The following is a 13490-nucleotide window of genomic DNA, read 5'->3' as shown; positions in this document are numbered from 1 at the left end:
TTATAGGACTGATTTTTCTTTTTGTTTATTAGTCTGTTTTTTTTTTAAAGAATCCAAATGTGATGGAATCATATGGTATTTATCTTTCTCAGTCTGACTTACTTCACTTAGCGTAGTACTGTCTAGGTCTACCCATGTTGTTGCAAATGGCAAGATCTCATCCTTTTTTATGGCTGTGCAATGTTGCAGTGTGTCTGTGCACACACGCACACATTTGTCCTTTCTTATCCATTTATCTTGTCTAATCCCTCTTTCACGCAATAGCCCTGTTTGCTTGAAATAAGTTACTATTTTATCCAACTGAGATCTTCTTGTCTTTGTTTTTTGTGTTACCAAGTGCAATAATTTTTAACATACGAGAGTTAGTTATATTTCCATATATGAACAATTAGAATATGAAATTTAAAAAATGGTGCCATTTAAATAGCACGGAAAAATGAAACATTCAGGTATAAATCCACCAAAAGATGCAGGGATCCTGCATACTGAGAACAACACGTGGATGATAAAACAAATGAAAGTAGACCCATACAGACAGAGAGACAACCCCATATTCCTGGGCCAAAAGACTCAATACTGTTACGATGTTGATTTTCACCAAACTGATCTATAGATTCAACACAAGCCCAATCAAAACCAAGCAAGATTTCTTTCAGGTATCAACATCTGATTCTAAAATGCCATCGTACACTTATTTTTTTTATTTTTATTTTTTATTTATTTTTGAGACAGAGAGAGACAGAGCATGAACGGGGGAGGGGCAGAGAGAGAGGGAGACACAGAATCGGAAGCAGGCTCCAGGCTCTGAGCCATCAGCCCAGAGCCCGACGCGGGGCTCGAACTCATCGTATACTTATTTTTAAAGAAAGAAGGGGGGGAGGAAGCTTTCAAACCTTAACTGTCCAGAAAATGAAACCAGACACCTGTTGTCATGCTAAATATCATAATCATCTGGGTACATTTTTATATAATGTTATTCTTCTATGTCTGGCATAGCTGAATTTGAATAAAATCCTCTCCATAGCACAACTTTATTCGTAAGACATTATAAACAAAAACATGTTAAGAAACAAAAGTTTGCTCTAAAAAATTAAAAGTGGGACTCAAAAAGCCCGTTTAAGAAATAACAAAAATCACCCCCGACCTTATCTTTCCTTTAATCTTTGTCCTTATTCCTCCAATTCAGATTATAAAATTTCTTACAGCTAGAAAAAGATGAATGACCTTTTTCCTGTTTGAGTCTTGTCCCATTTAGACAGTGAGTGTACTTAATGGAATAAGGGGGTGGGAACAGGTGTTTTTCTCTTCTTTTCTCCAATTATAATTTGGAACAATGGTTATATACTTTCAGGCAGTGACCAACACTGGACTTAGCTCATGGCATACTCCATCTGATCTCAGAGGGCATAGTTCCTCCCAGTTTTGCTGCCCGATCCCTGTCACAACCACCTCTCAATCCATCATGAGAACACAGTACCAGTCACTGGTAACTCTGTTCCATGGATTTCTTTCTTCAAGTAGCCTGTGACCCTGTTCAGTTGGGTGAGACTTCATTTCCTTGCATTTAATGATACTTCCTCACTGGAGTGCCTTGAAAGTTATAGGAGAGATCTGTATAAAAGCACTTTCTAAAGTGCAAAACACCAGTAGACATATAACATAAAATACAATAATAGCTGCAATGTACCAAGCACCAACCATGTACCAGATACAAAATTAGATGCTGTACACGTGTTGTATTATTTTATGTAATCCTTGGTAAATCCCCAAGACAACCCTCCAATTTTGGTATCACTGTCTTCCTTTGACAGATGAGGAAACACAGGCTCAGGTTAGCTTAGAAAGGGGCAGAGTCCAGGGTCACCTGGGTGGCTCAGTCAGTTGAGCGTCCGACTTCGACTCAGGTCATAATATCACAGTTCAGTTCCTGAGTTTGAGCCCCACACCAGGCAGGCCACTGTCAGCACAGAGCCTGCGCTGGATCCTATGACTCCCTGTCACTCTCTGCCCCTCCCCCGCTCTCTCTCTAAAAAATAAATAAACATTTTTTAAAAAATGAAAGAAAGTGGCCAAGTGCAGGATTCAAACACCAATTCAGTCCATGCTCTTCTCTTTACAACATTGCTTCTAGGTACTGAGTATGGTTTTCCTCACCATTGAGAGCTAAGGCAAAAGCACTGTTTAATACCCTTAAGAGGTGAGAGACGAGATTATAAAAGTATAATTTATTGAGCTCCCAGCTTAGATTACTACACCTGCATAGTAATATAGTGGATGCATACACTTTGAGCCAGCCACTGATCTCCTGGAAAAACCTTACATCCCACATCTTCATAGTAGTTTTGCTGTAGAAAGCAAAGACAACACAAAAGAATAGAATGAGATCCCTTATTAAGTGTATCTGAATTTAGAGGTTTCGCTAGAAGTTCTCTCTTCATCAGATGTCCAAGTCATAAATGATGTGGGAAGGCAGAATAAAGTAAAATGCAGACTATCTTAGCTTTTCTTCATTTCTAAAAACGTTCATTGTCGCTAAGCTATTTTCCAAAACAAAACAAGCCTTCTTTAATCTTAAGGCTCGATTTGGTTTATAACCTTATTAAAACACATTTTCACTTGTTACAAAGTCAAGTCTCCCTCTAAAAACCGGGTCTTTTAATACTTCTACTTAAAAAAAACAAAAACAAAAACTGTGTGGTTGCCATATACCCAACAATCCCCACCTTTAGAATGTTTTGCCCAGTGGTTCAAAGCCATTGGAATTAAAAACTGCTCCAGAAAGCTCAAACAATGTTTATTCTGATAAAAATCAGATTTCACAAGCAGAAGTACTCGGCTCCTTGAGGTTTCACTGATGAAGAGAAGGCTCATGAACACCTATTTCCTAGGAGACAGATGATGGCTGAGGGGTCTTTACTCCTCACAGTGGTACCAACACCACTAAGAGGAATGATTGTTATGATAAATTAAATAATATTTTAAAATGTGCCTGGGTCATTTTTGCCATTTGTTAAATGGCGTCTACACATTCGTGAATAGCATACAGATTGTCTACCTCAATATCTAAAGGAAGGAAACAGTGTTGGCAAATAGGGCTCTGTCTTCTTTGGACTCTGCCTTCCAAACTCAATTTCCATTAGCATAACCAAAGCTGTGTCTATTTGATGATACAGTGGGAACAAATTCCCAACTGAGGTTCTAGGTTAAGTGGCCAGAACGAGCCCTCGTGCTTATCTTCCAAATGATTATATTCCATGACCCTGGATTCTCAAGGTCTCTCAGTTGGATGGTTCTTAGCCATGGTTTCAGATTAGAGTAACCTGGTGAACTTTAAGATGTCTAGCCAACCCTTGAGACCAATGAAATCAGTTCTCCAGTCTTTATGAGTTGTGACTTATGGTACTCTCCCTACCTCGCTGCCCTCCTCAAACATACACTCTGAACTCTGTGGCCAGGAAGGAGGCAACATTCCTAATGTGACAATGGGACTGTTCACAACAGAGTGGCCCTTCTGCATTCTGAGACCCTTTCCACTTTTAAGGCAGGTTTTGGTAGTGACAGACCTGTCACTCTCCAGCTCCTATTTTAGAAATAACCACGGGTAGACATTCTAACAACCCCAGCCTTTTTTCTGACCACTGGTCTACAAAGTGTTCTTGTGTTGAAATGATTTTGTCCACCCTCGTGACGCTGGCCAGAATCATTAACTGACTCTGACCTCTCTCACCGATATCCGCATGGATAGATGCCAGGAGGAGGCATGTCTTATCCGATTACTCAGGGAGACATTTTGTGAGTTTAAGAACCACTATCTACAATAGACCCTCTTCATTCTATTGGGCAAATTCTTCTTCCATTTAACTTACATTTGGAAGTTACAACTTCTATCTTCCCCCAACCCCCGACACCACCCACCACGGCTATGTCCCAGCTCAGTTCTGCCATTTAATAAAAGACAACCATTCCCCTGGCACAGACATTATATCATTTAATTTCTTAAGATAATCTCATGAAGTGAGCACTAAAATTCCCATTATACAGATAAGAAACAAACTCAGAATGCTCAGGATTCACAGCTGCTAAGTAGTGGCACTGGGATTCACACTTTCTCCTTCCTCTTTTCTTTCCCTCTCTACTCTCTTTCTTTGTTCCCAACTCATTCCCCAGCATGTAATCTATTTAGTTATACAATGTGTGCATGCGTGTGTGTGTGTGTGTGTGTGTGTATTTCTAGACAGTGAGGCCAAAGAGAAATGTGGGTATTTCTTTGGTGAGGTACCCTCTTAAGTTGGTCCAGAGGTGTCTTTCCTCAAAGCAGATTCAGTGACTTCTTCCCTCTGCCATGTCTTCATTCTCCTCTTCCAAGTATATATAACATTATTTTGTAACTTTTTAATATGTGAAAGTTGCCTTTTAAGCTGTGAGCTTCCTGAAAGAAGAGTATTTCTTTCTAAATACTTAACGCCTGGCTCGGTACTTAGCACAAAAGAACAACTGCTCAGTAAATGCTCATGAATGAAAGAATATGTCACGGAAACAGCAATGTAGGTGTTATTACCCCCATTTTACAGACAAGACACTGAAGGTGGGACTCAGTCAAGTTCCTGAAGGTGCAGAGCCAGGATGCTGGGGCTCTTTCCTGCACGGCATAGGCATCCATCCAATAATACCTTGCTAAGTGCCTCCAAGCCCAACCAGACACCTAGGTACTAAGTGGGAAAGCACTTTGGAAGAGGTAAAGCTGTATATACAAACACGACATAATCATTATCATCATTATCAACACTGCAGAGCTTAACTAAAGCACTTCCTTCCATTAAAAGCACTACACTGAAACATTTAGAAAGGCATTTTCCAGTTTGAGCCCCTCAGGATCCTATCTTTGCTACAGCCCTAGCTGAAAGCGTCGTTCCCACTCTGGGGATGCTTGCTAAAGGCAAGGGATTTCAGAATTAAACCCATCCTGCCCTGGAGGGCCTTGAGGAACATGGTGGTGGGCACTTCTGACCCTCGCTCTCTCCTCTGGCTGGTCCAGCAAAAGCTACAGTCACTTTTGTGATGCACAGTGAGCTCCCCCAGGCGAGAGCTATGCATGGTGATGCCCACAGCCCAAAGAAGAGCAAATGCCTGTGAATGAATGAGTGCCCAAGGATGAAGTTTTTAGAGTTTACTTATCATCAGCAGGCAACAAGTGGTGACCCCAGTTAGTTGGTACACAGAGGGTCCACAGGCAATGATACGTGCACGTGCAGGGTAGGGGCATGCCACATACTCAAATCCACTTGTCTCCAGTGGACAAATGGAAGAGAAGCCAATGGACATGTGGCAGACTGTGTTCCTTGAGAATTGGACTCTGAGACAGAGACTGACAGGCAGGAGATGAACTAGGAGGCGCTTCTGGGGTCAACATCTATGGGAGGGAAAGGAAAAGACAGGTGAGGGAAGGGAAGGGAAAGAGTGGGTGGAAGGGGAACTTGGTGATGCATGGGAAATGAAGACTTAAGGCAACCCCATGGGAAGCTCTGAAGCTGGGGTGACTCTCACACTCCCGTATTGAATAGCTACTGGATGACCTTGGATGAAGCAGCTCTGAAGGAAAAATGATCCCAAAGAGGGCTGTCAGCCAAGAGTTGTCTACCAGCAGTAATTCTGGTCACTAGGGGAGTAAGTCTTTCATTCTTTAAAAAACAATTTTTTTAATTAAAAATTGAAGTATATAGTATTATATTAGTTTCAGGTATGCAACATAATAATTCAACAATTCTATACATTTCTCACTGTTCACCAAGATAAGTGTACTCTTAATCCCCTTTATCTATATCATCCATCCCCACCACCACCTCGTCTCTGGTAACCAGTGGTTTGTTCTCTGTATTCAGGAAGTATTTTTGTTGGTGGTCTCTTTTTTTCTGTTTTGTTTCTTAAGTTCCACATGAATGAAATCATATGGTATTTGTCTTTCTTCAGATAATTTATTTCACTTAGCATTACACCTTCTAGATCAATCCATGTTGTTGCAAATGGCAAGATCTCATTCTTTTTTTATGGCTGAGTAATATTCCATTTTATATACATATACGTTTTATACCCCCCCACACACACATACACTTCCACAACCTCTTTATCCATTTTTCCAAAGAAGACACACAGACACGTACAAAGATGCTCCACATCACTCATCATCAGGGAAATGCAAATCAAACCCACAATAAGGTATCACTTTACACCTGTCAGAATGGCTAAAATCAAAAACACAAGAAACAACAAGTGTTGGTGAGGATGTGGAGAAAAAGGAACCCTCGTGTATTATTGGTGGCAATGCAAACTCGGGCAGCCACTGTGGAAAACAGTATGGAGGTGCCTCAAAAAATAAAAAAATAGAACTACCCTCTGCTCTTATAATCACACTACGGGGTATCCACCCAAAGTCCTTCATTAGTGAAGGGAGCTGTGAGTAGCACATCGTAACTTTCTCCACGAGAACTTCTCTTTCCAACCACATTTTGGTATGTCACTGCTTTCTGTCAGCAGTATTCCCCATACTCCTGTTTACCTGCTTTACAAAGTTCAAATGCATTTACAGAACAGAAGCAGAATCACAGGCAGACCTTTCCAAGCCTCAAGGCATCACTAAAACCTAGTTGGGTTTTAAAACTTAAAGTATAAACTTAAAACTGAAGTATGCACATCTTCTATCTTCTTTGGAGGAGAAATGCTCATTTGTATCTTCCCTGATTAAGTTGACAGAGCCTCTGACTTATAGATTTGCTCTGTTTGGTATTTATGACTGATGTGTTTAGACTCTAATTCAATAGAGTGAACAATAAAGCATCCATTCAGTTGCAATCCCTATCCAAATCTCTCTGTGCACATGATCTAGCCCACTGCATTTATATCTATCTTGTTGTGGCAGTATTCATTAATTTTATGCATTTATAATTGTGAAATGCAAGTACAACATTTCTAAACCTAAAACCAATATAAAATTACAAAAATACGTCTGATCCGAAAGACACCCCCCCCATCACCATACGCCAAAAATGTATGAAGATGGATACTATCTTCAGGAGAATGGAAAAGCATAATTCAATGGGAGAGAAAACAAAATGGGGGTAGCAACCTCACACATACACCCACCTGGGTGCACTCATTCAAGTAATCGACACAGTCTGATGATGTCTGATTTGTTCTGGGCTCCAAGTTAGTCATCAGGAAATGAAAGATGAGTAACACACAGTCCTTGTCAACAAGGAGACAGACGTGCAAATACACCACGGGCAGAATAACCTAAGAATTGTTCATGAATGAGTGAGTCAGGGGACAAATGAATGAAGGCTGGATGCAACAACAAAGGTGAGGACACGGATACGGTCTGCCTAAATACGAATGGCAATTTCCCCCTTCAGTTGGAATTTTCCAGGCACAGAGGGTGGCTAGGCATCCCAGGAAGAGGGCCAAGTGCAAAGGTGTGATATTGAAAAAGGGACAGTTGTATCGGGGTGATGTAAGGGTGTCAGGAGAAAAGCTGCTCTCAAAGTAGGCATGCAAAATAAGAACTTGAGGTGTGTACTAAGATGCAGATTCCCAGGCTGCACTTTCAAGGGGACCGAGCTGCTCCGGGGGGGTTGAGGGGGCAGGAATAAGTTCTCACCACAGTCCTCCCCTTGGCTGCACAGCAACATGGCTGCCATCTCTGCCTGGCCCTCATGGTGACACCTTCCCCTTCCGCTTGTCAACATGTCTGCTGTCAGCTTTTGGTAATTGATACTTATCATCTCTAAACGGTTTCCTTCAATTCCTATCTTTTCTTCATTTTTATTTGAAGTGGCTGATGAATTACATAAAAAGCTTTTTGAGTATCTCTTGATATAATCATTTTAAATTCCTCTTTACATGTACTGAGGCAACAATACTTGATTTGCAACAGCCTATGATGTGAAGAAGTGTATGCACTGACCAACAGAGGTGATTTCTTACTTTGGTTGAAGATCTACTACATAATAAGCATTTTATTATGTCCTTGAATCCTTGAAAGATCTCTGCGAGGTACCCATTTTTAGTCTCCACTTTACATCTTAGTCAACTGAGACCCAGAAGCTGCACAGGAGCAAAGGTTGCCTTAAAGATAGAGAAGCAAGGAAGGGAAAGGGTCTGGAGGTAGCTAAAAATCGTTGCCATTTCTTTTCTTTTTGAGAACAGACCATCTCCCTGTTGACTTCAGCTGTTATGGCTTTTAATATCATCTTGCTCTTCTCATTCACATGAGGAAAACCAGAAAGAACAAGAAACATTCTTAAGACACATTTGCCCCTTCCTGCCCATGATACCAAGTAATTACAGTGAGAGTTCAGAGAAAAGCACCATTCCCATGGGTGGAGAGAATCAGGGAAGACTTCCTGTAGGAAACACTGTTAGATCTGGACCTTGAAGGGTAGATGCAGGATTCAAATATGCTGGAATGGGGAAAGATGGGAAGGATATGGGAACTCAAGAGTTCCAGAGTCTCTGCAGACAAGGCCCAGCCCAGGTCACTGTTTTCTGTCTCCATGACACGTGTACAGGCATTTACCTAAGGCTAAGTGGAACAGTTAAGTGCTCTCTCTCTGCTGGAACAGTTGGTAAACAACTTAGTGCTTTTTCAAGAACTGCTACACTAAAATGTCTCTGTTTGAAACAATTACAGTGCCCGTCACACACCTTGAGATAAATTAATCCGTGAACACATTCCAACTCTTAATATCCTTTTAAAAAGCAGACAGTGAAGTGGTTGGGAGCTTCTTTACTATAGAGAAAAGCAAAAAGGCATTCTAGAGAGGCATTTCTGTTAGCTCGGAATGTAAGGAATCATAGCTGCTACTTTGTAGTAGCCACTCTACATATACCCTCTCACCAGCCCTGGCAAAAACGCAAAAACCTGGGGAGTTAACATTGTTATCACCACTTTGCAGATGAAGAAACTGAGGTTCAGAGTGGTTCCATGTATGTTCAAGGTCTGAACAGTCTGACATAGAATTGGGATCTAGGTCTGACAACAAAACTCACATTATCTCCCTATTTTTTAGCATGTGCTGGACAATGAAGGGCCCCATTATAGACTCTTCTCTGTCCTTAGGTCTCAGTTCCTTTGGTCTACAGCTCTGTTTATCCTGGTCATTATTAGCACTCTGTTGGCCCATCTTCACTCTAATCCCCTGGCTACTTCTGATCTGGCAGCCCAGTGCTCTCAGCTCTGACCAGTTGGCAAATACCCAGGATGGCAAAGACAGAAGTGCCTCAAGGGTGTCCTTGTCAGCCAGGAATAGCTACCACTTCTTGTCCCTAGCAAGGTACTGATGTCCATGAACAGAACTGAGGTTCTCCAGGCAGGTTGAAAGCACCCACTTGGGGTCTACACCTAAGAATGGAGTTCTGAATCTGGAAATCACGGGTGTCAGCATTTCCTTTTTGTTCCCTTTTCTCCACCTACATTCATCTCTCCATCCTACAGTCTCACAGAACCTGTCGTGCCTCCCCTCTGAGGCTGCTCCCTAACCCCACTTTGCCTCCAGACCTTCCCTTCCAGACGTGCCCTCCCCCTAACCACCCACCCCCCACCAGCATCTTCAGCCTCTTCCTCTGCACAGACTCCTCTACTTCGTTGTATACAAGTGCCCAGGATTTTCTCACCCTTCAAGTACTCTCATGTTTCTCCTCTGCTTTAGGGTCTGGTGGTTAAAAAGAAGCATCCTCCTCCTCATGGGCTCTAGGCTGGCTTTGTCCCTCAACCCACCCCATGACCTGCACAAATGACTGCTGATGCTCAGATGTCTGGGACACGCTCACGTTCTCCACTGCCATCTCTCTGCATCTCTACTGTAAAATCTTCCTTCTGCAATGGACTTGGTTCTTAAAGCTTTGCTCCTACCTCTCTGTCTGCCTTTCCAGTTCTCCTCCTCTGAATCTTCAACCACGTTCAGTTCCCCAAGCTGGCATGAGCTTCACACGCTAAGATCTGTAACTCAGGGGGCACCTGGGTGGCTCAGTCAGTCGAGTGTCTGACTGCACTCAGGTCATGATCTCATGGTTCGTGATTTGAGCCCCACATCAGGCTAATTGCTGTCAGTGCGGAGCCCGCTTTGGGATCCTCTGTCCCCCTCTCTCTCTGCCACTCCCCTGCTTGTGTGCACTCTCTTGCTCTCTCTCTCTCTCAGAAATAAACATTCAATAAATCTGTGACTTAGAACTCTAAGTTTGCACAACTGCACAACTGTTTATCACTGCACCTCGAACTACAAGTACTTGCTAGTCTGTCTCCTATACTCTTGCACTGTGCATCTTGGATTCTGCCACATTACCCAGCACAGTGCCTGGCATGAAGTGGGCATCCAAAGACAGTGCTATGCACACTGTCTAACAGACGGAGGAGGTGAGGTGCCCAGAGACAGGGATGGGTCATCGCATGCCTGTGACTACTGTGGAACACTGGTGCCAGAAGAACCTCTCGAAGGCCAGAGGAGCTCCCAGGGGCCACCACTACTTTCCTGACCCCTTATGGTTTCTACAAAAGGAAATAAAGAAAACTAACATTTCATTAGTGCCAACTTTGTGCGAGGCACTTTATAAAATCCCTCATTCCCTGAGTTAGGCACTGTTACCCCCATTTTAGAGTTAAGAGAAATAAGGCTCAAGGAGTTCTGAGGATTTCCTCAAGGATTCATAACTGGTGTGTGACAAAGATGTGGCTTGAACCCAGAGCTGCATGATTCCTGAAGCTCATTCTCTTCACCACAGCAACAACACCCCATATCATTTTAACCCCTGTTCCTTTGCAGATGCGGTTCCCTCTGTTTAGAATTCTTGTTTCTTCAGGAGTGGGCAAATCCATCCCTACAAACACTGGTAACTATCCCCTGTCCCATTAAAAAATTAGTCACCCGAGTAAATGCCTCTATAGGACAGTACATATAGGTGCATCTCAGCCAACATTTCAAGCATTTGATTTTACACTAGTCCCCAGACAGGCTTGAACACTAGGAAGGTAGCGCTCAAAGTCCTGGCCATCTCTCCATCCACAGTGTCTGGAACATAATGAACATGTTCAATGCATGTTTGCCAGATGAGTGAATGAACAAACAAAACAGGTTCTCCGGTACTTTCAGTGTTGATGGTGGGGTCCATCGGTTCCTATAGAACATGATGGTGGTGGCACCAGAATCTTATTTACTCAGTGCCTAGCCTGTTGACCTTAGACCGAAACACTGAGCAGAGGGGGTGGGAGAGCCTTTTGCTGGCTAAATCTGCGTCTGTGAAGGCTTCAGCAGATGGTCACTAACAGGCATGGCCTCTCTTGTAAGGCGGGGTATGCCAGGGTAGAGCTAGACATAGAATGATGGACAATACACTTTGCCAGAAGCCAGACATTCCGAGTTTTAATCCCACTGGATATGTGATTTCACACACTTCTCTGGACCTCAATGTTCAAACACTGGAAATGCATATTAAGGATATGGGGTTACTTCAGTGGTTTTCTTAACTTTTCATACCAAGGATCTATTCGTGTAGTTTTTCTTTCCCTTTACCGTCATGTTTTCAAAATGTCTGATTTAATAATGAGAAAAATCATCATTTTTATTTAGAAAGTGCAAAAAAATTGACAGGCAACAGCCCACACATAACTACCAACAAAATGCATTGATAACAGGAGATAACTATTGCCAAACACCAGACTGAGATAATTCCAGCCCAAAGACCTCGGATGTTTCTGTCACCTATGAAGCTGGTTCTAGGTAAAGTCCCATTTCCCTGTAGACTTGCTGAAATAGTGGAAACAGCCAATGAATTTCTCTCTAACCTTTGAGCCCCTTAAGGCGACACATTCCCCCAAGTAGACATAAATGGGCTCTAAGTTGCTGAGATCTGTGATTCTGTTTTATGTCTGCAAGTCCTGCAGGGGGATTAGGTTGACCTCTTCTTGAAATTTGGGGATTTCTAACTATAAAACGACACTGCCAAAGGAGAAACAGCCCTTCACAGCTCCAAACAAAGGCGGGGGGGACGGGGAGGGAGGAGTCCAAGATGGAAGAAACATAACAGACATCAACAATGCAACAATGACAGTGCATTTTCAAATGGAAAACATCTATGGGAAATAAAAACTTTGGGGCTACAGATGACTTAGACAGAAGTGAGTATGAGAAGCCAACAGACACTTGGTTGGTGCAGGAAATGCATGCTACAGGTTCCCTCACAGGGCACGAAGCAAAGTTTCCCCGGGTCGATACTTACAAGTAATAGGAGTAGGAATAAGCATTTCTTCTATATATTGATGGGCAGTCAGATGAAGGAAATGTCCAAAAAAGGGGAAAAAGAAAAGACAAACAAACAAGAATTAGATTTATATGAAATCTTGATTCTTAGAAATGCACATAGTATTTCAGCATCCCAAAGTTCAAGGAGATGCAAGTTTCTCTCCTAATCATCTTTGCTGAGAATCAAATACTTCCAGTGGTAGAAGGAATGAGAGAGACTTCTCTTATGATGGAGAAACTCACTACTCATGCAGAGAAAGCCACATCTAATGTTGGCTGTTTTAATTGTTTATAAGTCCTTTTCTATAGTCAGTCAAAACTAGCCTCCTTGTAATTACGACTTTTTGGTCCTGGGTCATATTTCTGTGGCCTTCTAGAACTACTCTACCACTCTTCACATGACAGTTCCCTTAAGATCTAAGGAAAGCCATAATGACTTTATGTTCTCTGTTTCAGGTCAAACTGCATCAGAACCTATTTAAATAAGTCAGGTAAGGTCTTGCCAAAAGCAAGGTAATCAGGTAGCAGCATTCAAGATGGCTCCCCCCCAAAAAAAAGATGGCTCCCCAATGATCCACGCTTCCCAGTATGTATGCCCATGTGTAGTTCTTTCCCACACTGAAGCAGGAATGGCCCTATGTGACCAAAAGAATGTGGTAAGAATTACATTCTGGGACTTTCTAGGATAGATGAGGAAGAAGACTTGTAGCTCTGCCTGGGTATTTTGAACTCTGAGTTGGAACTCTGACTCTCCATGTAAGAAGTCTAAGTATCTTGAGGTGGCCATGCTGAAAAGATCCTGTGGAGAGACCCTAAAACTGTATGGAGATATCCAGCTAGCCCTCACCAGTTGGATTATGTCGATTGAGACCCTTGGTATCATGGAACAAAACAAGTCATTCCTTTTAAGCCTTAACCAGACCATAGATTCATAAGAAATATAAGTCACTAAAATTCAAGTTTGTTACCTATCAGTAGATAACCGGAACAAAATTCAAACTTCATCATTAAAAAGCACTGGACGAAGAGAAAGGAATTCCAACTTTCAATCTAAATAGACTACAACTTTAAAAAATTCTCTGTGCCTTTATTTCCTTATCTGATCCTCAGATGAGCTGAACCAGACCATTAGTTTTAAAAACTGTGTGTGCAGGATCCTGGGGGCTCTGTACAGTAGCCTCATTGAAATGGGATGGGGGAAAC

At 42.3% G+C, this 13490-nt stretch overlaps 1 protein-coding gene across 1 annotated transcript in view; it reads right to left on the bottom strand.

Moving 5' to 3' along the window:
- The window catches only part of PTPRT (protein tyrosine phosphatase receptor type T), a 787404-nt gene that overhangs the window by 144297 nt on the left and 629617 nt on the right, over positions 1–13490 (bottom strand). Inside the window, exon 15 of the mRNA XM_047069145.1 lies at positions 12265–12294. Coding sequence (XP_046925101.1) covers positions 12265–12294 — 30 coding nt within the window. The remainder of the gene's footprint in view (positions 1–12264; positions 12295–13490) is intronic.

The sequence above is a fragment of the Lynx rufus genome, unplaced genomic scaffold, assembly GCF_022079265.1.
Source record: "Lynx rufus isolate CCGP_SWC_20201006 ecotype Redwood Valley unplaced genomic scaffold, mLynRuf1.p SCAF_8, whole genome shotgun sequence".
In the NCBI taxonomy this organism is placed as follows: Eukaryota; Metazoa; Chordata; class Mammalia; order Carnivora; family Felidae; genus Lynx; species Lynx rufus.
This window is presented reverse-complemented; position numbering and strand designations above follow the sequence as displayed.